Source organism: Spermophilus citellus, assembly GCF_964194105.1.
Source record: "Spermophilus citellus genome assembly, chromosome: 10".
NCBI classification, from domain to species: Eukaryota; Metazoa; Chordata; class Mammalia; order Rodentia; family Sciuridae; genus Spermophilus; species Spermophilus citellus.
The window spans coordinates 120,673,402-120,700,948 of record NC_138197.1 but is presented as its reverse complement, the minus strand read 5'-3'; the positions used below and the strand labels follow the sequence as shown (position 1 = coordinate 120,700,948).

The 27,547-nt window shown below is 41.4% G+C and overlaps 1 protein-coding gene across 1 annotated transcript in view; it reads left to right on the top strand.

The window, feature by feature from the left end:
- ALDH1L2 (aldehyde dehydrogenase 1 family member L2) overlaps window positions 1-27,547 on the top strand; it is a 55,827-nt gene that overhangs the window by 13,682 nt on the left and 14,598 nt on the right. Inside the window, exons 3-17 of the mRNA XM_081309988.1 lie at window positions 1,240-1,474; window positions 3,257-3,422; window positions 5,592-5,693; window positions 5,875-5,964; window positions 7,211-7,345; window positions 8,607-8,732; window positions 9,390-9,481; window positions 11,922-12,069; window positions 14,525-14,644; window positions 15,300-15,427; window positions 17,422-17,572; window positions 22,593-22,663; window positions 22,744-22,849; window positions 25,154-25,241; window positions 25,971-26,064. Coding sequence (XP_081166114.1) covers window positions 1,240-1,474; window positions 3,257-3,422; window positions 5,592-5,693; window positions 5,875-5,964; window positions 7,211-7,345; window positions 8,607-8,732; window positions 9,390-9,481; window positions 11,922-12,069; window positions 14,525-14,644; window positions 15,300-15,427; window positions 17,422-17,572; window positions 22,593-22,663; window positions 22,744-22,849; window positions 25,154-25,241; window positions 25,971-26,064 — 1,852 coding nt within the window. The remainder of the gene's footprint in view (window positions 1-1,239; window positions 1,475-3,256; window positions 3,423-5,591; window positions 5,694-5,874; window positions 5,965-7,210; window positions 7,346-8,606; window positions 8,733-9,389; window positions 9,482-11,921; window positions 12,070-14,524; window positions 14,645-15,299; window positions 15,428-17,421; window positions 17,573-22,592; window positions 22,664-22,743; window positions 22,850-25,153; window positions 25,242-25,970; window positions 26,065-27,547) is intronic.

The window sequence follows — 27,547 nt, the reverse complement described above, 5'->3', positions numbered from 1 at the left end:
CGATCTCACTAGAGTCAAGAGGCTGCTGTAGAATTTGAGAGCAGTCAGGACGATGCAGAGGATCAGACAGGTGATGAGAAGAGTTGGGATGTCAGTCCAGGTCCTCATCAGGCTCTCCAGCAAGTGGGCATCAGTGTCAGCTGGCTGAATGTCTGTCCTTTTGCTCTATCATTTATACTAAATTTTGGAGGTTCTGCTCACCCTTTGAGTCCCTATCAACTGTTACCAGGTTTCTTAGAGATGTTTTACATTTCAGAGCCAAGCCATTTGGTTTGGTGGTTTCCACCCTGATTTTGCACTCTGATCCTTTTCAGGGTTAAAGCAAGTGATGTGTTTATATTAAGTGACTTCACTCACTCTGACTCATGTCAGGGTTGTGGAAAGTGACTTGTTTATACCAAGAGGTTTGTTTATGATGTGTTTACCAGGCTATGCCTGATGATGTATTGGAGGGCTCTATAGGCTTGTGCCTGGGGAGGATGCAGGTTTTTAAAATGGAGTTGCTTAGGCTAAGGCCTAAGGCCATCCCTACACTCCTCCACTCACTTATCCATTTGGTGAACCCGGGAGAAGGAACTAGACTAGTGCAGCTCACCAGCTGTAACCCTTCATCTATTGGTGTCTACCTGTTCAGCAGGGAGAATATGTTGGGCTCTACAGTTTGTCCTGTATGGGGACAGGGAGACCCAGGTTTTTCCAATGTTCCAAAATTCGAGCATGTTTAATTTGGGAGTGACATACTGGCACGTGGCTCAAAATCTAACACTATTACATTTGTTCTGGAGTCAGGGGATTAATGCAGACTCTTCTACTTACTGTGTATGACTTTTCTAAAAAGAAAAAAACTTCCTTTAAAATTTCAAAATATTATCTAATCACAAGCTCTTTTTTTGAACTATGTTTTTATTATATTATGATATTATTTTATTTATTATGTGATGCTGAGGATTGAACCCAGTGCCTCACAAGTTCTAGGCAAATGCTCTACCACTGAGCCACAACCCCTAGCCTCAAGCTTTTGGGTTCAAACATATTATGCCTTCAATAGATAAATGTCACTCTAGAAAAATAAATGATGCTATGATAGTATGTCAAATTCTGATCACCGTTTAAATGGTTGTTCACCATGGTTTATTTGTACATGTTTCATGAAATGTAAAATTGCAATGTATGTATTGAGAGCAATATAAAACTTGGCTAACTTTTAAAAAATGAAAATATTTTCTTTTTTATGCTCAGCTTTGGCTGCAGAGAAAGATGGGACCCCTGTGTTCAAGTTTCCTAGATGGAGGGTCAAGGGCAAGACCATCAAGGAGGTGGCAGAGGCCTACAGATCCGTGGGTGCCGAGCTGAACGTGCTTCCCTTTTGCACGCAGTTCATCCCCATGGATGTCATTGATCACCCCAAGCACGGTTCCATCATTTACCACCCGTCCATCCTGCCCAGGCACAGAGGAGCTTCTGCCATCAACTGGTGAGGTTTTTAAAAATAACAGACGCTGGGCCTATTTCCACTGCCTACGGTCTGTTTTTTGTTTTTTGTTTTTTTTTTTTTAACCTAGGTGATCAATAAACCAGGTATGCTTGAACAATTGTGAGGTCCTGAGCAGTTGCTTCTAGTACATGAACTCCCTCTGAGATCTTGACATACTGCACAAACCAGGACAGCATATCCTACAAGAATAGTCAGTGGGAACTATTCCAATGACTGTAACTAGGCAAACAGAAGTTCTGTGGTCAGATCAGGTTGGTTTATGCTGGACTGTTTTGTTTTGTTTTGTTTTTGTTTTTGTTTTTTTGTCATACTGGGAATTGAACCCAGGGCCTCACATATGTTAGGCAAGTGCTTTCCCACTGAGCTACATTCCTGGACCTTATGCTAGAATTCTTTATCAAAGGGCTTCCTTGAGTTTTCACTGTGAACTTTAATTGAGCATTATACTCTCTGAGAGGGAATCTGAGTATAATGTTCCACCAAAAAAACTTGACCACAATTTTTTTTTTTTGCATAGAATGTTAAACACATTCCAGAAAATGCTGTATTACCTAAAATTATCTTCTTCATTGTCCATCTTCACCCATTTGACTCTAAGCTTCTTGAGGGAAGGACTTTGTGTAATGTTTTTATGGCTATTTTAAGAACAGTGCCTGATGCACTATAAGTACTCAATACCACAGTTCCATGGTGCTGTGGGTTGATGGGCTTTTCCCACATTTTTTTGGCCTTCTTTCCTTTGCCTGCACATCTTCTTGATATCTCTCAGTGTCAAAATTATTGAATAGGTAGAAAATCTACACTTGGTTTAACTGTGATGAAAAAATTTCATTGTATTTAAAGTTTAATTATGTGAATTGATTTATTGTTTGCTTTTATAAATAATCCTGTCATTGCATTTAAGTTTGCACTTTTTAAATTTCACATTGTTTCCACATGCAGAATCATTGAGTCAAAGCATATAAGTATTTTCAAAACTCTTAATAACATAATACCAATTAATTCCTCAATAATTCTGAAAAGAATGATTTATTGGTGAAAGTCTTGAACAGTAGATCAGGGAAGTAAAAACAATTTAGACTGTAGGCTTTGCTTACTTACTACTTCATTCTCTCTCTGTGTTAATCTATTCTCTGATGTGTAATTATAGGTATTTGTCCACATATCCAGCCTATCGTTTATGTTTTAAGCTCCTCTAAGACCAAGCAAAGCTTTTCTCTTAGGGTAAATTTTACAGAGCACAAAATACCAAGAGTTGTATTAATCAACTGACCTTTACTACAATTTATGTAGACAATCAAGAGCTAATTCTAATCCTAAGTGACATTTATACCTCAATTATAGAACCCAAATTAATAGCTCTCCTGTCCACATCGCACGGAGTATTTTTTCCCCCTTCCATTTCTTTTCTAGGACAAGGTCAAGTGCAATGTAGGAATTGGACCTCAGTGTACAAGTGACTTAGTCCTAAAGTAGAAAACTGACACTTGGGAGTCAATGAGTGGTAGTAATGATGGACTCGGAAGCCTTTTGAATTTATTACAAGTCATTACCATATATCGACAAGAGGATGCATAAAATGGCAGTACCATCAGTGTCACTTTTTATAAGCTCTGACATCTCCCATCTCTACTGTTAATTTCTTAAGGTCACTTCATTCACTGTCTGCTTTTCCATTGTAACTACCTTGTCCTTTAATATCACTAAATCTTTAATGTTATAGTCAAGCAACATTTTAAGTTGAAACTCTTCTTTTCACAGGACTCTAATTATGGGAGATAAGAAAGCTGGGTTTTCTGTTTTCTGGGCTGATGACGGTTTAGATACAGGACCCATCCTCCTTCAGAGATCATGTTACGTTGAACCCAATGACACAGTGGATGCACTTTACAATCGATTCCTCTTTCCTGAAGGCATCAAGGCCATGGTCAGTATGTCTGTGCCATCAAGAAGAATTTAGGAAACCTTTAAGTTTTGGAGAACTTCTTTTCTTGTATTAAGAATTTGCCATGTGATTTTCACTAAAAATATGAAACCTAAAAACAAAATTATATTTCATATTTATAGTGGAAATTTGAATTTAAATTTTTTTGTCTATGATGCTGACTTGTTCCTGAGAGCAGTGATTACATGAATGAAACAGCAATTAAACTGCTCCACTATTTTTTGACAAATAATACTTGAATTTCCAATCCTGATTATAACGACTAATTGTAAAGAAGCATACAGAATCTTAAAAGTTTTGCTGTATAATTTGGATTTCAGTGTTAGTCAGTTTTCCATTTCTGTGACAAAATATCTGAGATAAACAACTTATGAGAAGAAAATATTTATTTTCAATCACAGTTTTGGAGGTTTCAATTCATGGTGGTTTGGCAGAACATCATGGTGGGGAGCTTGGTGGAACAAAGCAGCTGCTTCGTGTAGCCAGGAAGCAGAAAGAGGAAGGAAGCAGTGTCCCAATATATCCTACAAGGACACATCCCCAATTGTCCATTTCCTCCCACTAAACCCTGCCTCCTAAAATGTCCATCACCTCCCAACAGCGCCATCAGCAGGGGACTGAGCCTTCAACACAGGAGCCTTTGGGGGATATTTAAGATCCAAGGCATAACAACCTCCTTAAATGTATTTTGAGTTAGTCTGTATAAAAGGGGGGAATTTAGGGTTACTTTATTTATTCAGATGTTCTCTGGGTAAAAACCCAATACCTGTATATCATGAAATAAAAATATGAGCTGGCAAAACCATTGAGAGAATGAGCAAATAATTTTCATTTCATTTAATTTTTCCAGAGTTTCGTAGTAGAAGTAGCAAGATTATATAAAGTAGTAGCCACTGATTTAGGAGGAAGGGGAGCAATGCTTCATTTGTATCACCTAATGATTTAGAGTAGGGCTTTGGCATCAGAAAGACCTGTTTTCAAATTCACATTCTACCACTGTTGTGTGACAATAAGCAAGTCACTATAACCTCTTTAGTCTTGATCCCCTCATTTATGAAATGTGGATAACACTGCCTGACTCATAGGATTGATGTGAAAATTAAATAACATTATCTGTGTAAAGTACCTGGCACATAGCAGGTGTTCAGAGGTGATAATTACGATCAAATAGTATTATGTGTGTTCAGGTGACATTTGCACAAGCGCAGATACTATATCTGAGGTGCCATAAACTTGGCTCTGTTCCCAGATGGCTTCCTCCATGTATTCTTGGGCAGGTTGTTCAGCAGCTGTGAATTCTTAGAGAGAGAGAGATCTGAGAACATGGGCATATATAGGTCTCGAGTGAAGGGGCGCGCTCTCAACTCAAGGCAAATATAAAAATGCCAAAGGGAGAATGCAAGACACATTCCAAAGGCAATCAAACTCATGGACAGATTTAACTTTTTAAATTCCAGGTATAGTACGCTAGAAAGCAAGTTGAATTCATGGATTACATGAATTCATTTATTACATTTTCTAGAATCATCCTGATGAGTACAATAACCCACAATGACTTACTCTATAATTATATTCCTGAAATACCTTGAATCACCAAGGAGGGAACTGAAGCTTGTTTAAACAGGAGTAATTTTTTTATTAATTATTTTTAGTTGTCAATGGACCTTTATTTTTATTTATTGAAATGTGGTGCTGAGAATCAAAACCAATGCCTCACACATGCTAGGCAAGCTCTCTACCACTGAGCCACAACCCAGCCCCGGGAGTCATTTTTGAGTGCAGGCTTGGTAACTGGCAATGGACACACCTGAATGCAAATCCCATTTCTGACACCTAGAAGCCATCTCTGTGCTGTTTAGCTAGTTATTCAGCTCTGCCTTGAACCACAATTTCCTCACCCATAAAACAGGAATAACAATATCCATTTTGTGGAATTTTCGTGATGTTTGCAAGGGATATTTTACATGCAGTCATGCCCATTTGATGTGGTTGGCACAATAGATGAATCTGAAGAAATAGCAGTTATCATCACAGCCTGACTCTCTCTGAACAGATACATATGTAGTGTTCTGTTCTGCACAGACTTCAGTTAAACAGACCACGCTGTTGTGGATCACTGGACTGTAACACAGCTGATGTTTCTGGCTTTAGGTAGAAGCTGTCCAACTCATAGCAGACGGAAAAGCGCCTCGAGTTCCTCAGCCAAAGGAGGGAGCAACATATGAAGGCATCCAAAAAAAGGAAAATGCTGAGGTATTTAGATCAGCTTGAGAATCCATCTCAAAGTTCCTGGCCCTCTCCCTTTGGAAGTTCCCAGGGTACTATTTCCTGGCAAAAAGGTAGACCTTGGAGCCAGCCCATCCCAATCTTACCAATGACGGGGAGAAATGTTTCTGTTGCCTGTGAGACTCAGGCTGTGTTTGTGCTTCCTCAGATTTCTTGGGATCAGTCTGCTGAAGTTTTACATAACTGGATTCGAGGTCATGATAAAGTCCCTGGAGCCTGGTCAGAGATAAATGGACAGGTATGTTCTGGACTCTATTGTCCCTCATAACCTTCATCAGAGGTACTACGAAGAAGTCCAGGCTTCCTCTGGTTCTTCCCTTGGGCATGAGCCCATCCGTGATTTCTCTTCTCTTTATTCAGTGTGTAGTTGGCATTTATTGTAGGCACAGCCCCTGCTCCTCGGGAGGCTGCAGTTTTGTGGAGAAAGCAGAGAAGTGAATAAACACTGATGCTGCTGTCAGATAAATGCTGTAGCTAAGACTCAAACTCCAGTATGTTGGGAAGCGCTTCCTTGAAAAGCTGGTTGCTTTGCTAGAACTTGGAGATGAGTTAACCAGGGAGAGAGCAAGACAAAGAGGTGAGGTCCCAGAAGCCGAAGAGTCCACCTCCTTTAACAGGAAGATCTGTACAATGGGATGAATAAAACTGCCTCCCTGTAGGTTATGAGGTTTTGTGAAGATTACACGAGTCAATACATGTTAGTTCATGTAAGCACTCAGTCCCTGGTACAGAGTAGTCAGTCAATGTTATTTTAGCTCAGGAAATGCCAGCCAATAGTCACAGACTCAAATAACCAATCAGTTAGTGTCAGTTGCTCTTGGCTGCAGTCTGGATCTAGCCTTATTTCCATGAACTGACCCCAAAGCACCGGGTACTTCCCATCACTTCCTGCCCTGCATTGTGGGAGTCTGTCTGTCCCCTCCCTGATACCCTCCCCCAGCACTTCCATCTGCAATCCCTACCTTCAGGCTACAGAGGCTCATCTTTGTATCAATTTCAATACATGGTGAATGCTTACTTGTGTCACCTGGATGTGGGGCAAGTTTTAAACTGTTCAACTGTGGTGTGTGTGTGTGTGTGTGTGTGTGTGTGTGTGTGTGTGTTAGTTACCCTGGGATAGAACCCAGAGGTGTTCTACCACTGGGCTACATCCCCAGCCCTTTTTATTTTATTTTGAGACAGGCCCTGGCCTCGAACTTGCAATCTTCCTGCCTCAGCCTCCCATGTCTCTGGAATTACAGGCCTGTGCCCCCACACCTAGTTTATGCAGAATGTTTTCTTGCTTGGTGCCAATTTATACTGATGCTTGATACAATCTCTCACATATTATTACAGATACAAAATATATAATGTAATTATGTCTCACTTTTATTATAGATGATAATTCAAACTCCAGCATTTCTGCAAAGAGCAATGCTTGCACACACCCCTATGAATGCCTTTTACTTCCTGATTTTACAGTCTGCTTTTGATCTCTTTCTTAGATGGTCACTTTCTATGGCTCATCATTACTGAGTAGCTCTGTGCCTCCCGGAGAACCGCTGGAAATTAAAGGTGCCAAGAAGCCTGGCCTTGTTACCAAAAATGGACTTGTTCTTTTTGGTAACGATGGAAAAGCTGTGAGTGTTCAGCATGGTCACCTGTGAAATATCAGTTTCCTTCTCTAACCCTAGCTGTAAAGGGAATAGCTTTTATAGGGTCGTCTGGCTTTGCACTGGGTGTGGGAAGCTCAGGATATCTGAACCATTCTCCTCTGGTGAGGAGCTGCCTCTCTGTGCCCCCATGAAGACAGGATCTTCAGGATGAACCTGCCCCAGAACCTGCAGTCTGTTTTGTTGTACAGGAGAAGACCTTGAACCCTAAGAGTCAGGGGTTTGAACTCCTGTTCTACCGCTCTCTGGTCTTGGGCGAGATGGGTCACCCCTCCACAACTCATGTTCTTTTTCTAGAAAGCAGAGGGGAATCCACCTGTTTGCCTCCCACTACCCACATCCGGGAAGATCCATCAAGATGCGTGTGGCCCTCTCCTGATGTGCACTGCCATTGCTCACTAGCCAGGCACCACCCACCTTGCCGTGCTCAGAAGTGTGGCTCTGGGCCTCAGTGTGCTCTTGGGCAGCTTCCCAATGAACAGTGTGAAAGGGAATTTGTAGTGTAAAGACGTTTCCCAGTTACTGGGGACAAATCACTTATTAAGATGGTAGACTTTAGGGCTGGGATTGTGGCTCAGTGGTAGAGTGCTTGCATAGCACAAGCGAGGCCCTGGGTTCGATCCTCAGCACACATAAAAATAAAATAAAGATATTGTGTCCAACTACAACTAAAAAAATTTTTTTATAAAGACGGTAGACTTTAGCATCTAGCTAGTTCCAGGTCCTAATGTCAGCTCTGTTACTTACTATCTGAGTGGCACTGGGCAAATGAATCAACCATATTGAGCCTCCATTTCTGCATCATAATAATAGCATCTGCCTCCATGAGGATTTCTGAGATTAAATAAGATGTTTCAGCTCATATACACTGTGCAAGAAAACAGAGCGAGGGTTCACACGAGGATAGCAGCAGACTTGTAGTTAGTGGCAGTGTCCCTTGTTGCTATAGTAGATTCAGTCCAATACCTATAGCTAAATGTCCATTTTTCCTGGTCTTCCTATCCATTTTGAGATGTATCTGCTCTAGACTTGAGTTTATCCTTCCTGATGCAACCATTAAAGTGCCTTATCAATTCTTTTGCACATGTGGAGAGTATTTTTTTATCTACATTTTTGTTTTTTCCAAACAGACTGGTCTTTATTACCATATAATAAATTAGATTCCACCACGCTCACTTTTGGACCATCTCAATCCTCAATTTTTATGCTTGCTTTGCTGCTATTTTAGCTGATGGTGAAAAGCTTGCAGTTTGAAGATGGAAAAATGATTCCTGCCTCCCAGTACTTTTCAAGGGGTGAGACATCAGTGGTAGAACTTACGGCTGAAGAGATGAAGGTGGCAGAGACCATCAAGGTGAGCATGTGATGTCCTTCCGATTACTCTTTTTTTTTTTAATATTTTTAAATTGTTGACGGACCTTTTATTTTATTCATTTATTTGTATGTGGTGCTGAGAATCGAACCCAGTGCCTCACACATGCAAGGCAACTGCTCTGCCACTGAGCCACAACCCCAGCCCCCGATTACTCTTACCTTGGAAAGATGCAGCATATTCATAACTGGTATCATTGTCCTCCAAGTTGTGGGGTTGAACGTTTATTTCCTATTTTTATATAAGTTGCAAAAGGAAATTGACTCCAAAATTAATATGCTTGAACGTAGTGTATGCAAATTTTCAAGGCAGTTTTAGGTTGGCTTGGAGGGCAGGGGTGAAGCTGGGGCAAAGGCGGGGAGTGGAGCCCCAGCCCCCAGAGATTTTTCAAGGTCATTTCTATTCCCTGCAGCCAGAAGGGTGATAAAGCACAGTCCTGCATGGAGCAGGTTTTCCATGGCCAAGACCAGGGTGTGTGGGTCACTTGCACTCACATTCCATGGCTGCATCTCACTGAAGGGATGCTGGGAAATGTCGTCGAGCTGTAATGCAAGATGGAGACAGGCTCTAAGAGCTGGCCTGTCTCTGCTACGTGGTTCTACATGTGTCCCACTGGCAAAGGTTTCCCTTTCTGTGCAGGTCATCTGGGCTGGAATTTTAAGCAACATCCCTGTTATTGAAAACTCCACGGACTTCTTTAAATCTGGAGCAAGATCAATGGACGTTGTGAGGTAGAACCACCCCTGCTAACACACAGGCCTCCATGAGGGATTCTGACTTTGACTTTGAAAATCGAGTCCCAGTCCTTAGTTCTGGATGTCATCACCCTTTTCAGATCTGTCAATTGCATATCTCTTCATTTTCTTGTCGTGGTTTCCAGGACAGACACATATATCTATATCTTTACTTCTCTTTGTGGCTAACCAGAATTGTTTTCTTTTTTTTAATATTTATTTTTTAGTTTTAGGTGGACACCATATCTTTATTTTTATGTGGTGCTGAGGATCGAACCCAGTGCCTCATGCATGCTAGGCGAGCGCCCTACCACTGAGCCCCAGCCCCAGCCCCAGCCCCCAGAGTTGTTTTCATCCCTCCTTTGTACCTAGACAACCAATCCTTCTAATTGTTTGCTACTTCTAAGTCGTCTCTGCACTCCTCAGCTGATTTTCCTCCAGCATGACATTGCAGTTGAGCTCTGGGTGAGAATGCTAAGCGGGGGGTTTTCTATGCAGCCTGACCCAGAAGGACACCCGACATTGATTACACTTGCCCCCAAATCATTTTCTCACATCCCCCAAATTACCCAAGTGGAAAGATCTAGAATGAGGGTTATCGGGCTGCCATTAGTCAGAGTGTCTCTACACAGGTTTACAGTGAGCTAAAGGGCTGGAGTCACAGCCTCGCTGTGGTAATGCAAGTGCCAGGATCCTCGTGGTCTTAGCAGAGGCTTTTCTTCCCTGAGTAACTGGGATAATGAGAGGCTGCTAACTGACCAGGGGCCGGGCAGTCCTTTGATGGTGGGAGCAGAGAACAGAAGCTAAGGATGTTTTGATCCCAGGCACACTGTGGTCATTCACTAACTAAACAGGTAAAGAACTGTCCTCCTCATGATGTGGTCCTTTGTATCCACAAAGCGTTATTCTACCGTCCCATCCCCCAGCTCTGGTACCGGAGCAGAACCCAGGAGGCTTAACTGCTGAGCCATATCCCCAGCATCCCCACCTTTGTGTGTGTGTGTGTGTGTGTGTGTGTGTGTGTGTGTGTATGACAGGGTTTCCCTAAATTGCTGAGGCTGGCTTTGAACTTGTGATCCTCCTGCCTCAGCCTCCCAGGTGCGGGGATTATAGGTATGCACCACTGTGCCCAGCATTTATTCTTGAATATTCTATTTATTAATTTATTCCCTTATTAATTTATTCCCTTATTAATTTAACAAAACTGATTGAATACTTACTACATATCAGGACAGTTGGGGATAAAGGTGCAAACTAGACCAAGTCCCTTCATTCATGGAGCGTTGATTCCTGAAACCAAAAATAATCATTTCAAGAGCATAAAGCATTATCAAAAGTCAAGAGTTTTGGTTCCTCAAATTATAGATTTCTCAGCAATGATTTATAAATTTCTAGAAACTTCTAACTAGCTTAATAAAGATTTCAATAGTGTATTCTTAATACTAATTTGTTTTTACTATCTAGATGCCTGCAGGAATTATTCATTTCCTGTTTGAGTGCCTGACTTACCATAATGATCTGATATTAACATCTTGATAACACCATCTGATATCATTACATTGAAAGCCAAGGCACCTCATTTCTTAGAGAATCAATAATTGAACAAGAACTCTGCTGGCTTTCTACACTTAACCCAGTACACCATTACCATCCAAGAGCTGTTAGGGAACAGCTGTGATTCAACAAATTAGCCAGAAATCAAAGGATCGAAGAGGGGCTTCAACAAAATTATATTGACCTACCATGTGGTTCTAAGCTAGTCCCTATGTTAAACATGTAATACGAATAAATGACTGTTTTGCTCTTGTACATAGTCTAGATAAAATATTCTATAATATTGATTTTCATTTCTCATGATCTTTATAGTTGGAGAATTGCCTTTTTTTCTTACTTATTCTTTGAATTCATTTGAAAGGAAAGTTAACGGACTTTAAGGGAGTAAAATATTTTTGCCTTCATTTATTTTCAATCATGGGTAAAGTTAAAAAAAAATGTCACTGTCCTTTAAGACAAATTTTTAATTTTCTTGCCCCTAGTCTTAGCAACCTCTGTGATTATTATCACAAAAGCTCTCCTAGGACAGGAGTAGACATGTGACAGAAGTGTCACTTCAAAACAAGGCCAGGTGTGGTAAAGAATGCCTATTATCCCAGCAGCTCAGGAGGCTGAGGCAGGAGGAGTGCAAGTTCAAGGCCAGCTCAGCAACTTAGTGAGGGCCTAAGCAACTTAGCAGGACCCTGTCTCAAAAAATAAAATATGAAAAGGGCTGGGAATGTAGCTCAGTGGTTAATCACCCCTGGGTTCAATCTCCAGTACCCAAAATAATAATCATAAAATAAAAAATAAAGAAAAAAATCAACTTGACAGATGTGAGGAATACATTTCCCCAAAACTCTTTTGAAAATGTGAGTAACATGAGCTGCTTCTTAACCTTCAGGCTGGTTGAAGAAATCAGACAGAAATGCGGTGGCCTTCAGTTACAGAACGAAGATGTCTACATGGCCACCAGGTTTGAAGACTTCATCCAGAAGGTTGTGAGGAAGTTACGAGGAGAAGACCAAGAGGAGGAGCTTGTGGTGGATTATGTAAGCTTTCCCTCCATGATTCCATTCTACCTTATTAAGATGCGTATGCTATAAAAGAATGCAGGAGCCAGGTGCAGTGGCCCACACCTGTAATTTCAGAGGCTTGGGAGGCTGAAGCAGGAGGATCATGAGTTCAAAGCCAGCCTCAGCAACAGCGAGGCACTAAGCAACTCAGTGAGATGCTGTCTCTAAATAAAATACAAAATAGGGCTGGAGATGTGGTTCTGTGGTTGAGTGCCCCTGAGTTCAATCCCTGGTACCAAAAAAAAAAAAAAAAAAAAAAAAGACTGCTGGGCTTTTCATCCATTTGCTTTATATTTATAACCTTTAAAAATGGCTTTATTGAGATATGCAGATACCATAACATTTCATCACTTTGAAATATACATTTCAGTGTTCTCTAGAACATTCTCATCAGACTTGTTCAATCCTCAACCACCATCTAATTTCAGAGTATTTTCATCACCCCCAAAAGAAAGAACATACCCATTAGCAGTAGTCTACTCCCTTCCCCTCACCTCCTTCCTCCAGCCCAGGAAACCACTAATTTACTGTCTCTGGATTTGCCTGTTTAAAGCATTTCATATAAATAGAATCAGGCCATTTGTGGCCTTTGTGTCTGGCTTCTGTCACTGAGCATAATGTACTCAGAGTCCATCCACATTGTAGCAAGCATCATTACTTCTATCCTCTTTCTGACCAAATAATATTCCACTGCATGAATAGACTACAATTTGTTTATCCATTCACCAATTGAAGTACATTTGGGTCCCTTCCCTTTTTTGCTATGATGAATATGCTATAAAAAAATTCATGTATAAGTTGTTGTGTCCATGTTTTCAAATCTTCTGGTTATATACCTAAGAGTAGAATCAATGAGTCATATGGTTGTCCTATGTTTAACTATTTGAGAAACTGCTCAATTGTCTTCCTAAGCAACTACACCACTTCGTGATTTCTCTAGCAAAGGACAAGAATTCCAATTCTCCATATCTTCACATTTGCTGTTGCTGTCTTCTCTTGAGCTGTCCTAGTGGGGGGCAGAGTGGTGAGGATCTCATTGCAATTTGGATTTGCCTTCCCTGTGACTAATGATCTTGAGCATCTTTTTGTGTACTTACTGGGCATTTGTGTATTTTCTTGGATAAATGTTTATTTGAATCCTTTGTGAATTTTTAGATTGGATTATCTTCTTGTTGTTAAGTTGTGAGAGTGCTCTGTGTATTTTTGATCCTAGATCTTCATCAGATATGGATTTGCAAATATTTTTTCTTGTTCTATGGATTTTCTTTTTTTACTTTCTTGACAGCACACACAGCAGGTTTCCATTTTGACAAAGTCTGATTTATCTGTTTGTTTGTTTGTTTGTTGCTACTTCTGGTACCGTCTTTTATTCCTTTATTCTTCCTTTACTTCCTTTACTTTCCTTTTGTGTTAAGCAGATTTTGCCTTCCATGCCATTTTAATCCCTGTTGTCTCTTTCACTGTGTCTTTTAGGTATTTCCTTAGTGGTTGTCCTGAGGATTACAATTAGAGTTTTTGCTAAAAGCAATCCCATTCAGATTCACACCAATGTAATACCAATAGTGCAGGAAAACTCAGCCACAGTATGGCTAGTCCCCGAGCCTAATCTATAGTGACATTTGCATACAAATTCCATCTTCAGGCGTTGTAAGATCACCAACACAGTTTTATAATTATCGCTTCCTACAGTAGTCTTTTTTAAATCAGCAAGAAGAGTAAAGACAAAAATATATGTAAGCCGACTTCTGTATTTACTCATGTAGCTACATTTACTGATGATCTTTGTTTCTTTATGTGGATCCCAGTTACTGCCCAGCGTTTTTTCATTTCCACCTGGAGGACACCTTGGGACAGCAATGAATGTTCTGTTTTTCTTCATTTGGAAACATTGAAATTCTTTTTCATTTTTGAAAGACAGTTTAGCCAGGTGACTCGGCTATCATTATCCCCATTTTATTTTGAAAAAACCGAGCTTCATACAAGTTAACTGAGTAACCCCAATTCACTTGTCAGCCAGGGGCAGGGAGTAGAGTTTAGGGAGTACAGGGAGGAATTTAGAAAACGGAACTTATAGTGACACCACGCAGAGGGGAAACCTTAACACAAAGGCGCCAGCAACGACCTGGGAAAGCAGCGACTGCGCGTCACGGATGTTCCACTAGATGGCGGTGTTGCTGCAGGCGGGACCACTCCCGAGTTCTTCCTTGCTTAGGAGACCGGTTAAGCTCTTCCTGACTCAGAGGCCACACCGAGCATCTTGAGGCCCAAATCTTACCTATTCTTGTCTCTTCTAGACAGTAGACAATAGAAACTAGAATCCCACTGATCACTTCTCCCGCAGCATTAGTGAATTATCTTCTTTACTGACATTCAATATCAAATGGTAAGCACAAAAACCCATCAGATCTATTAATATGATTCTCTCTCTTAGGTTGCAAAGGAGGTCAATGAAATGACAGTAAAAATGCCATACCAGTGTTTCATAAATGGACAGTTCACCGATGCAGACGATGGAAAGACTTACGACACCATCAACCCAACAGATGGGTCGGTGAGTAATCACTGTGGTGTGTGCAGGGACAGGCAGCCATGGATTCAGCTCCCGCAGAGCTGCAGAAAGGCAGTCTCGAGACATCCCTTCATCTGCCCCGCTGCCTCCAGGCACCTCACGCAATACACTTCTGCGTTTCTTTCAATGAGTCAACTCTGATAGCGGCTGCTGTTAACCAGAGTAACCTTTTTAATAGGGTGGATATTTGTTATGAATTTAGACAAAGGGCATGTCAAAGGCACCTCTCTGCATAAAGCTATATATGGGAAAAATTTTTTCAGACTTTGAAAACTTGTGGTAAGAAATCCAGCTTCCCTAAGGCAGGAGGAGAAATATATAGTATTTCTAAATGTGTTCTTCCATAATGAGGTGCCACAGGAGAAGCGCCGAGTTTCAGGCTCACAGTTCTCACGTCCAAATGATCCTTTTTTTCTTTACCATATTTGTAGAGGTATTCATTTTCCATCAATTTGAATTTTATAAGTGATACTTTGCTTTTTCCTAGTAACAGAATGTCAATTCCAAGAATCCATATATACAAATATCTATATCTATCTATCTCTATCTATCTATATCTATATATCTATATCTATATCTATATCTATATATATATATATATACACATATACCTTGTTTTTTGCTTTCCTTGAAACAGACAATATGCAAAGTAGCCTATGCCTCTTTGGTGGATGTTGACAAAGCAGTGGCCGCGGCAAAAGATGCCTTTGAAAACGGCGAATGGGGAAGAATGAACGCCAGAGAAAGAGGAAGGTTGATGTACAGGTGTGTTTTTTAGAAAAGTGAGTCTGTCACCTTTGGATATTGGTTAGCATTGCCAAAAATTTGTAAATTCCTGCAAAACATTCTGGTAGGCACCTGCTATACACTGTCTTCTGTTACTCAAATCCTATCAGTCCTGAATCTGGAAGCTCCTGATGTTTGAATCATTGCTTGCGTCATTGCTTGCATCAGCCTGAGTCCTGGTAGGAAAAGAAGTTGAATGAAGGACTTTTTACAAAGATGTGGGCAAGGTCAAGGGACTCCCACAGAGGATAATGGCGCACCCAGGCAGAGGTGGAAGCAGGGGAAGCTGCTACTCCTCCAAGGTCAGAAGGGACAGAGGAAGGAGCTGTTTCTAGACTCTGGCAAGATCTGTCTCTTTGGGAAGCCACACTGCAGAGATCTTAGGTGGGGAGACAGAGCAACTGCTGAACCACAGCCAGTCAAGAGAGGGAGCTGAAAATGTAATCCCCAACCACATTCTCCTCCAGCGTGCCAGCCTCCGCAGGTGTCTCCAGGAGCCAGGTGATGGAGTCGATAAAGGTCATCCTCCAAGGTCATGGAGCAGGGTGGAGAATGGACAGAGAGCAGCAGATGGAGATACCCAGCACCCCGTTGTCTTCAAGGATGCAATTTCATTCTCTTTGCTATGTAGGGATTAGGAGCACCGAGGAGTACCAGGGCCGGGAGAGAACATTACAGATGAGTAACTGAGCAGGCCAGCAGGAATCAGGCTATCATCAACTCTGTTTTCTGCTCACCTAAAGCTAAATATTTGATCTTAATTAAGTGATCTCTTAGGAGCCAGTCATGGGAGAAACGTTAGGGAGGGAACACCTCAGGCCTGACCCTAGGGTGGCCCCGAAGGAGCAGCTGGGAGAACCACTCCAGGAAGGAGGGGAAACACGCAGCGGAGGCGGACACAGAAGATGGCCTTGGACTCTGTGGTGGTGACTGTAGTCCCTCCATGTCTCTCCAGTTAGTTTAGGAAACATCTCTGTAGCAGGGGCGCTGGGCAGGTGTGGGGTTCTCGAGCGCGTGGGCTGCACTCTGAGGTCTGCCTCCTCATCCCCTCTGTCTCCTGTCCTTGAGCTCTTCCGAGGCTGCGGTGCTTGGTCACTCAGGCCAGTTGTGTGCACTAGCCTCTGTGTCTCCTTTGTCACTCTTGCACAAATCACATATGAGATCATCTAAGATCTGCCTTCCCTACTGGACCCTGATCTCCTAAGGGCAGAGACCTGGTCCATTTGTGTTCACCTCAGAAATCTCAGTCCTAGAATTGTAATATTACCTTAATAAGTTTTTAGCATCTTCTGGGGTATTTTGATAGCTCCCTTTCCATCGATATTAATTTTTGTGATTTTGCTTTTTTCTTGAATACACTTGTTTGGTTTTTATCAACTTTTAGCTGTATTATTTCTTCTCTATTTCATGAATTTCTGCTCCTCCTCTTATTTCTTCCTTCCTACTTTGTAATTTGAAAATAACTTGTTGGCTATTTTAGCTTCTTTCTGATACAAGTACTTTAAGTTATAAATGTTCATCTGAGTACTATTTCATCCCAGATATTCCGATATTTTAAGCTTTTATTATCTATTAAGTCAAAGCATTTTTTATTTACTTTTCTTGTGCTCTCTTCCTTGACCTCTGAGATATTTGTAAGTGTGCCATTTAATTTTGAAGTAGTTGACATGTGGGGTGGGGTTCTATATATCTTAAGGTGATTGATTTCTAATGTAATAAAAAATGCAGGAAACACAGTCTGCATGATTTTAAATTTAAAAAAATAATAGAAATGGTTTTTATATTGATTGTATTGGTTACATACAAGTCGAAGCTGATCAAATCGCATACTTCAAATAGGTACATTTTATTGTACTTCAGTTTTACCTCAATAAAGCTATGGGAGGAAAAAGAAATCTCAGTCTTAGGATATAATATTTATAATAAGGATGCAATCAATAATCACTGATTGACTGTTTTCACTGGCCATGCAGACTTGCAGACCTACTGGAAGAAAACCAAGAAGAGCTAGCAACCATCGAAGCCCTTGACTCCGGGGCTGTCTACACCTTGGCTCTGAAGACTCACATTGGAATGTCTGTGCAAACGTTCAGATACTTTGCCGGCTGGTGTGACAAAATTCAGGTAAGCATGAATGGTCTTTGTTCTCAAAGGAAGAGGGACTAACATCCATGAGTTGTCACCAGGTACTGGGTCAGACCTGTTTTTTCCATAGGTTTTCTCACCTATGTGGCATGGCTGTCTTAGTCAGTTTTGTGCTGCTATACCAGCTTACCTGGGACTGGGCCATTTATAAAGCACAGAGATTTATTCTGTCATAGTTCTAGGAACTGGGAAATGACTTCAGGTTGCCAGCAGGTCTGGTCTCTGGTTCCAAGATGGCACCTGGTAGCTGCATCCTATGGAGAGGTGGAACAGTGTCTTCACATGGCAGAAGAGCAGGAGAGACAGACTCCCCTCCCATCAGCCCTTTTTACAGCAGCATTAATCCTCGAATGAGGACCGAGCCCCCGTGATATAAGCACCTCACATGAGACCCCACCTCACAACACTTGGTTTTTGGATTAAGTTGCTAATACAGGAATTATGGGGGGCACAGTCAGACCATAGCAGTGGTTATAACAGCTGTGAGGTCAGTGGACAGCTGTTGTCCCTTACTATGGACAAGGAAACAGGCTGGAGGGATGAGTGCCTTCCTGTGACCCACAGCAAGGGCCAGGTTCCACCGCAGGCTTTTCCGAATCTGCAGCCACCACAGTCTTCCTTGGGCTTTGCCATAGCACATCGAGTCGTCATCTAGATGTCTAGAGAGAACCCTAGGGTCAGGCGGGGGTTGCCAACGCAGACGTCTACAGAGGCCAAAGGGCAAATGTAGGTGGTGGAGGCCGACTGAGCGCAAGAACATTTTGGTAAAAACAAGGGTATAATAAATATTTAATTTTCCTTTTATTCTATGGTAAGAAACAGGGCATGCTTGGTGGTGAATGTCAACTACACTTGGCCTCAGCACTGGGGACAGATACAAAGGAAAAAGGGAGGCCACCAGCACGCGACCACCCTCGGCAGGGATGCACAGAACCTCCCACAGGAGCTTCTCCTGCAGCCGCATCCCAGCAGGGAGGAAGGGGGAGGGGGAAGGGAAAGGGGCTTTAGAAAGCATGCCCCCCCACCCCACCCCCATGCCTTGTGCTTATGTCACCCATGGGCCATCTCTGTCTCTAAGGAGACTGAGAAACACCTTATCTGTGAGCATCGCTGCCACCAACATTAGCATAGAGTCAGAGAGGCCCGGGTCCAGTCTCAACTCTGCCATTTACCAAGTGTAAAAGCTATGTTAGCACCAGTACAGTGTGCACACCTGTATCCCAGCTACTCTGGAGGCTGAGGCAGGAGGACCCCAAGGTCAAGGCCAGCTTAGACAACTCAGCGAGACCCTGTCTCAAAATAAAAAATAAAAGGAGCTGGGGATGTGGCTCAGTGGTAGAGCATCCCTGGGTTCAATCCCAGTTCTTTAATAATAATTTTAAAAAGTTATTTTACCTCTCAGCACCTTACTTTCCTCGTCTGTAAAATGGCCGCAGTTGATACATCCATTGAAAGTTATAAGAATCCGGAACAAGACAGGGATGCCCTCTATCTCCACTTCTATTCAATATAGTTCTCGAAACACTGGCCAGAGCAATTAGACAGATGAAAGAAATTAAAGGCATAAAAATAGGAAAAGAAGAACTTAAATTATCACTATTTGCAGATGACATGATTCTATACCTAGAAGACCCAAAAGGGTCTACAAAGAAACTACTAGAACTAATAAATGAATTCAGCAAAGTGGCAGGATATAAAATCAACACACATAAATCAAAGGCATTTCTGTATATCAGCGACAAAACTTCTGAAACGGAAATGAGGAAAAACACTCCATTCACAATATCCTCCAAAAAAATAAAATACCTGGGAATCAACCTAACAAAAGAGGTGAAAGATTTATACAATGAAAACTACAGAACCCTAAAGAGAGAAGTAGAAGAAGATCTTAGAAGATGGAAAAATATACCCTGTTCATGGATAGGCAGAACTAACATCATCAAAATGGCGATATTACCAAAAGTTCTCTATAGATTTAATGCAATGCCAATCAAAATCCCAACAGCATTTCTTGTAGAAATAGATAAAGCAATCATGAAATTCATATGGAAAAATAAAAGACCCAGAATAGCAAAAGCAATTCTAAGCAGAAAGTGTGAATCAGGCGGTATAGCAATACCAGATTTCAAACTATATTACAGAGCAATAGTGACAAAAACAGCATGGTACTGGTACCAAAACAGGCGGGTGGACCAATGGTATAAAATAGAGGACACAGAGACTAATCCACAAAGTTACAACTATCTTATATTTGATAAAGGGGCTATAAGCATGCAATGGAGGAAGGATAGCATCTTCAACAAATGGTGTTGGGAAAACTGGAAATCCATATGCAACAAAATGAAACTGAATCCCTTTCTCTCGCCATGCACAAAAGTTAACTCAAAATGGATCAAGGAGCTTGATATCAAATCAGAAACTCTGTGTCTGATAGAAGAAAAAGTTGGCTCCGATCTACAGATTGTGGGGTCGGGCTCCAAATTCCTTAATAGCACATAATAACCCATAGCACAAGAGTTAACAACTAGAATCAACAAATGGGACTTAATTAAACTAAAAAGTTTTTTCTCAGCAAGAGAAACAATAAGAGAGGTAAATAGGGAGCCTACATCCTGGGAACAAATTTTTACTCCTCACACTTCAGATAGAGCCCTAATATCCAGAGTATACAAAGAACTCAAAAAATTAGACATTAAGATAACAAATAACCCAATCAACAAATGGGCCAAGGACCTGAACAGACACTTCTCAGAGGAGGATATACAATCAATCAACAAGTACATGAAAAAATGCTCTCCATCTCTAGCAGTCAGAGAAATGCAAATCAAAACCACCCTAAGATACCATTTCACTCCAGTAAGATTGGCAGCCACTATGAAGTCAAACAACAACAAGTGCTGGTGAGGATGTGGAGAAAAGGGTACACTTGTACATTGCTGGTGGGACTGCAAACTGGTGTGGCCAATTTGGAAAGCAGTTTGGAGATTCCTGGGAAAGCTGGGAATGGATCCACCATTTGACCCTGCTATTGCCCTTCTCGGACTATTCCCTGAAGACCTTAAAAGAGCATGCTACAGGGATACTGCCACATCGATGTTCATAGCAGCACAATTCACAATAGCTAGACTGTGGAACCAACCCAGATGCCCTTCAATAGATGAATGGATAAAAAAAATGTGGCATCTATACACAATGGAGTACTATGCAGCAATAAAAAATGACAAATTATAGAATTTGCAGGGAAATGGATGGCACTAGAGCAGATTATGCTTAGTGAAGCTAGCCAATCCCTAAAAAACAAATACCAAATGTCTTCTTTGATATAATGAGAGCAACTATGAACAGAGCAGGGAGGAAGAGTAGGAAAAGATTAACATTAAACAGAGACATGAGATGGGAGGGAAAGGGAGAGAAAAGGGAAATTGCATGGAAATGAAGGGAGACCCTCATTGCTATACAAAATTACATATAAGAGGTTGTGAGGGGAATGGGAAAATAAACAAGGAGAGAAATGAATTACAGTAGATGGGGTAGAGAGAGAAGATGGGAGGGGAGGGGAGGGGGGATAGTAGGGGATAGGAAAGGTAGCAGAATACAACAATTACTAATAGGGCATTATGTAAAATTGTGGATGTGTAACCGACGTGATTCTTCAATCTGCATTTGGGGTAAAATTGGGGGTTCATAACCCACTTCAATCTAATGTATGAAATATGATATGTCAAGAGCTTTGTAATGTTGTGAACAACCAATAAAAAAAATTTAAAAAAAAAGAAAGTTATAAGGATAGGAAATAAGCACTTCTACAGGACAAGATAAGCCTGAAGCATAGGAAGTTACACCTAAAGGAAGTGTTGATGGTGGTTCAGCCACAGGGTTGTGCACCTACAGACATTCAGTGCTTCAGGGCCACCTCTTCTCCTCAAATGTGAAATCCAAATAGCTCTGGAACCTGAAAATTGATTGAATTGGTTCAGACCCAAGGGCTGCCAGACACTGACCTGAGTGAGGATCAGTCTATTAATAATCTTTATTTGTATCACTTCGAGTCAAGATTCCTATGCTTCACTGAGGAATATGAACGTGTTTGATTATGGAGGGTTTTGTAGATCTTATGATGGGTAGTAGATAGGATATGTGCACTATGTTGTTTCTAGAGGCCAAAAAATTCTGAATTCCGAAGTAGACCTGGCTGCAAGGGGCTCAGGTAAGAGATGGTTCCCTGGCATCCATGAGAGCAATGATCTTACCTGACAAAGCAAGTGAATAGCTCCGGTTAAAGACTAAGATTGTGAACTCCTTCGGATTAAATTTGGCTGTGTATAACAGAAATCCCAAATAAGAAGCTTCTTTTTCTCTCATTTTGAGAAGTCCAAAGGCAGGCAGGCAGGCAGGCAGGCAGAACTAGTACGTGAGATGCAGGCTCCTTCCATCTCTGCCAGGCCATCCTTACTGCCATGTGCCTTCTACCCTCAAGGCTGTCTCAAGGCACTCAGGATAACCCCTGCAGTGCCAGCCATTTCAGCAACATTCTAAAGTAGGAAGGAGGAGGAAGTGGGAGTAAAGGGTAGGGTAAAAGAGTATTTGTTGTAACTGAGTCAGTCTACGTTAAAGCTTTGGGCTTATATTTTCCACTGACCAGGAGACACAGTATTTTTTTTCTGGGCACAGTGCTGTCGCCGTTGTTAACTGGGGGTCCTACTAGGAAGGAGAGAGAGGAGAGTGGATATTGGGTGGGCAGTTAACATTCTCTGCCATGCTTTGAGGTTGGAAATGGAGGAGACTTAATCAGAATCCTTTATTCTCTTGTCTCCTAGTTCTTTCGAGAAATGAACAGCCGTCCCTCTTGGGTGGGTGGGGATGTATTTCTTATGTGTTTAACAATGCCTTTTCACATCACCTCAGAAAAATGAGAGAGGAGGGCAGAAGATGGATTCTTTGAGATGAAATTCACTACTTCACCTTGGTAAAGGGAGCGTCCACTTGTTCTGTTCTTCAGGGCTCCACGATCCCCATCAACCAGGCCCGTCCAAGTCGCAACCTGTCCTTCACCAAGAAGGAGCCGCTGGGGTAAGACTCAGAGCGCCTCTGAGTGACTCTCCCGCGAGTGAGTCTGAGGCAGCTGAGGATGTCGCATCTCCCCGCTGCAGGGTCTGTGCCATCATCATCCCCTGGAATTACCCGCTCATGATGCTGGCCTGGAAGAGCGCCGCCTGCCTGGCCGCCGGCAACACCTTAGTGCTCAAGCCCGCGCAGGTGAGCGGGCCAGCGGACAGTCGCCCTCTGTGTGCTCGGCCACACACGTCTGTGCACGGTGCCTCGCGATCCAATACCGCGATGCCTTTTCCTGTGTCATGGGTGCCTTCATTTAAAATGTTCATTTTTAACAGCCACCTAATCATCCTATGGAGATTCTATAATTTAGAACTTCCAAGGTGGTGTAGCTCAATGAAACCCATTGCCCTGTTACAAACCAGTTCAAAACTTGCAAAATGCCAAGTGCCCAAACAGTGGAGAATTATGTCAGGTAACTATGAGACATCAAAATAAAAATATGCAGGCATGCAAACATGATCATACAAAATGTTGTAAAGATGTGGAAAATGAGGGAAGAACATGTAAAAAAAAAAACCTATAATCGTGGCAATTTTATAAGAATATTTATGTGTGGATAGCAAGGAAATACTTTTAAAATAGATCAGGTAAACCAGGCACATTATTGTAATCCCAGGAGCACAGGAGGCTGAGGCAGGAGGATCACAAATTTGAGACCAGCTTGGGCAACTTTGCAAGACCCTTTCTCAAAATTAAAAATAAAGGAGCTGGGGATGTGGTTCAGTGATAGAGTACCACAGAGTTCAATCCTTCATACAAAAACAAACAAAACCAAACAAAATTAGGTAATTCTCAAATACATCCATTACTGCCACATACAGTAGCTCTTCAAGAAAAATGTAGTAGCCAATTTAACAGAGAGCATGTACTAAGTACAGTTCTTACAGACAGTGCTACAGTTCCAAGGTGCATAAGTCAGGGAGAAAACTTGGAGTCTGTTCTGGAAGAGTTTACAATTAGTTACTTATCAACTAATTTCTTCTTTTAACATGTAGCTATGCCAAATCTCATTTGGCATAGCTACATGGTAATTCAAACACAGCCACCTTTTCAAAATTCCTAAGTTATAGAAGTAAATAATGAATTCTCCCTCCTATCACTCTTCCCCAGTGAACCAGTTTCCCTCCTTAGTGGCAATCAAATGTTATCAATGGCTATTTATTTGTTTCTTAGGCATTCCAGAGATAGATACCTGTACATAAAAACACAGATTTTTTTAAACAAAATACATATATGTGCATATGTATGTATGTGTATATATATACACAAATATATGTATGTATTTGTAAAATACACAAAAATACACATATTGTGTGTTTGTGTATGTGTGTGTATATGTTTGTTTATATATTTGTATATTTTACACATTGGTTTAATCCTTGATGTGTTCCTATAACAAAATACCTGAGATTGGGTAACTTATAAAGTATAGAGTTTTATTTGGTTCATGATTCTGGTAGATGAAGGGTCCAAAGAACATAATGCCAGCATCCTGGAGACACACACACACACAAACACACACACAAACACACACACACACACACTGATGGCTGCATCACAAATTGGTGGAGAGGTGGAAAGGGAACTGGCCACATGCAGAAGGAACCAAGCACATGGGATAGACTTACTTTCTACAGCCTCCTCTCAGCCAGGTGCAGTGGCATATGCCTGTAATCCTAGCTACTCAGGAGACTAACGTAGAAGGGCAGGGGCTCATAGTGGAAGGACTACTAGTACACGTAGAGAGATTGGGAAGTACCACTCCAGTGTATTGTTGCCAAAAGTACATAACTTGAACCTAATTGTGAGAAATTCAGGCCGAGGGGACAGTGCATGAAATAACTGGTCTGTGTTCTTCAAAAATATTAGTTCAATGAAATATAAAGGAAAACTCAAACTCTCCCAGATGAACTGAGACAATATGCGTAACTAAATGTAAAACAAAACAAAACAAAAAGATAAACAGAAACAACCCATGCTCTTGGGTTTTCTTTTGCAATAATAGACATTGTTGAAACAACTGGCTAAATCTAAAGTGTGATAGGTGTTCTATCAGTTGTGATTCCCCCAATTTTGAAAATTGTACTGTTTGTATGTAAGAGAATTTCTTGCTTTTAGTAAATGTGTATAGAAACATTGAGAGGCAACCAGTGCATACTATACATCTTACCTCTAAAGTAGTGTGGGGAGAAAATATATGTCTATATAAAGAGGGTAAAGCAAATATAGAAACAGGTTAACATTTGAGGGATGAGGGTGAAGAATATGGAATTCTTTGCACTATTACTTTGGTAACTTTGCTGTAAGTCTGAAATTACATCAAAATATAAAAATAATAGAACAATGTAAAATGAAATGAGCTCTCTCATAACCATCAAGGGGAGAACCAGGTACAGGTGCAAAGGACAGGAGAGTGTGAGAAGGTAACTGCCGTCTGCCTGTCAGGTCACGCCCTTGACTGCCCTGAAGTTTGCAGAGCTCTCGGTGAAGGCAGGCTTTCCCAGGGGGGTCATCAACATCCTTCCAGGCTCAGGTAAGCCCTCAGGGACCCACTTTGCTATGACCGGGGAGTGGCATGGGATGGGAGTGGCATGGGGTAGCCCAGTGGCTGTTTTCCCACTGGAGTCTTACCCTGAGTTGTATTAAAACTAAATACAGTTTACCAAGTGTACTGTACCTCACCATGTGCTGAAATCTTAAAGTAGAAATGTTTAGTGTCCAGTGAGCAGAGGAAGGTAATGGGGGGCGGTGTACAACATCATTAAACTGACCCCGAGGTGGTCAGGTTTCTGAAAACTGCTAATAATGTAAATGTTCAAAATAAGTCAGTAAAGTGTGTTAACATAATAGAATTCAGTAGTCACGGTTATGGAGAATTTTAATAACATCAAACATCATTGTTAAAATGACAATCAGGAGCCAGGCACCATCGTGCAGCCTGTAATCCCAGCTAATGGGGAGGCTGAGGTGGGAGGATCTCAAGTTCAAGGTCAGTCTGGGAAACTCAGTTAAATCCATTTTGATTTTTCAGTAACTACTTTGGAGGATAACAAGCAAGGCTTACCCACCAGTTTTTCTAGGTGAGGGGGTGACAGTCACTTAGAGGATATTACTTTAGATTTTTGTCTGTTAGTAATTAATACAAAAAATATAAAACTATCATGTAATAAAAGCTTAGAAATTCTAATTCCATGAATTCAAACCTCTCTCATGCAAGACCTGAGTAATGTTTTAACGACTGTTTTATCTCCTAATTCTACAGGTGGGGTAGCAGGACAACGTCTTTCTGAGCACCCTGATATCCGCAAACTTGGGTTCACTGGCTCCACCTCTATTGGCAAACAGATCATGAAGAGGTATAGACTTTACTGTGTCAACGCTAAAGACACGTTAATCCAGGGTTCTGTTTTTGTTTAAACAGAGCACTTCTGGGGTTAGAAAAACACATCAGATGTAGAAGAGAAATCTACTTATCACTGCTGCACATTGAACTATTTGAATAAAAGACTTTCCAAAGCTTTAAAGTCCACAGCAAATAAAGCCAGAGCTGTGTTGAAATCTACCCTGTTGGTAACTTTCAACAACTCAGCACAAAAAGTTTCTGCACTAACACTGTGGCCCAGATTGTGTGGGGAGCATAAGTAAGAAACTGAAAAGATGTTTGTGATAGATTTATATATTCCAAATGACATGGATTCTCAAAATATAGTAATGTTGGTTTTTAAAAAACTGCTAATAACGTAAATGTTCAAAATAAGGCAGTAAAGTGTGATAACGTAATAGAATACAGTAGTCATGGTTCTGGAGAATTTTAATAACATCAAAAATTATTGTTAAAATGGTAATCAGGAGCCAGGGACCATGGTGCAGCCTGTAATCCCAGCTTCTGGGGAGGCTGAGGTAGCAGGATCTCAAGTTCAAGGCCAGTCTGGGAAACTCAGTAAGACCCTGACTCAAACTCAAAAATAGAAAGGGCTGGGGATGTAACTCCAAGATAGAGCGCTTGCTTAGCATGAGGCCCAGAGTTCAATCCCCAGCCGCAAAAAAAAACACCACCACTAAAAAAAGATAATAGGGTGCCTCAAATGCATAAGGCCCTGGGTTTAATCCCTGCCACACACACACACACACAGATAATTAGGGAGAAAAACAGGATATAAAATTGTATCTATCCAGTGATTGTAACCATTTTAAAAAACATAACAGCTCCGATAGGACACAGATCAGAAATAAGTACGTGGAAATGGTAAAAACAAAGGTCATGGAGCCATAGAATGGATTTTTTCCCAATCTGTCTACATTTCTGTCTGCATGTCTTAAATAAGAACACTTACATAAGACAGGAATGAAACAGCCGGCTTCTAAAATTGATACTCCCTGCCCCAGTGTTCCACTAGTCTAGTTAAAGATTGGATTTTCTTGGCAAGTGTTTATATAACCCAAATTCCTAGAGAATGGGAATTTACCTGCAAGGATCTCTGATCATTTGACCACACAAAAAATTTAAGACTTTTTATCATGAAAAATTCCTAATACTACGCCAAACACACGGAAACATACAATGACTGACGCCCATGTGCCCAGCAGCCAGCTTCCCCGCCAGCCACTGCTCTGCACCCACATTTTGTCTTTGGATGAGTTTCTTACTGTTTCTGAGCTTCAGCTTTGCTTTCCAGGCCAACTGTGAGTAGCCTATAATTAAAAAAGCAAGGGCAGGGGGAGGCTGAGGCAGGAGGATCGTGAGTTCAAAGCCAACCTCAGCAAAAATGAGACACTAAGCAACTCAGTGAGGCCCTGTCTCTAAATAAAATACAAAATAGGGCTGGGGTGTGTGGCTCA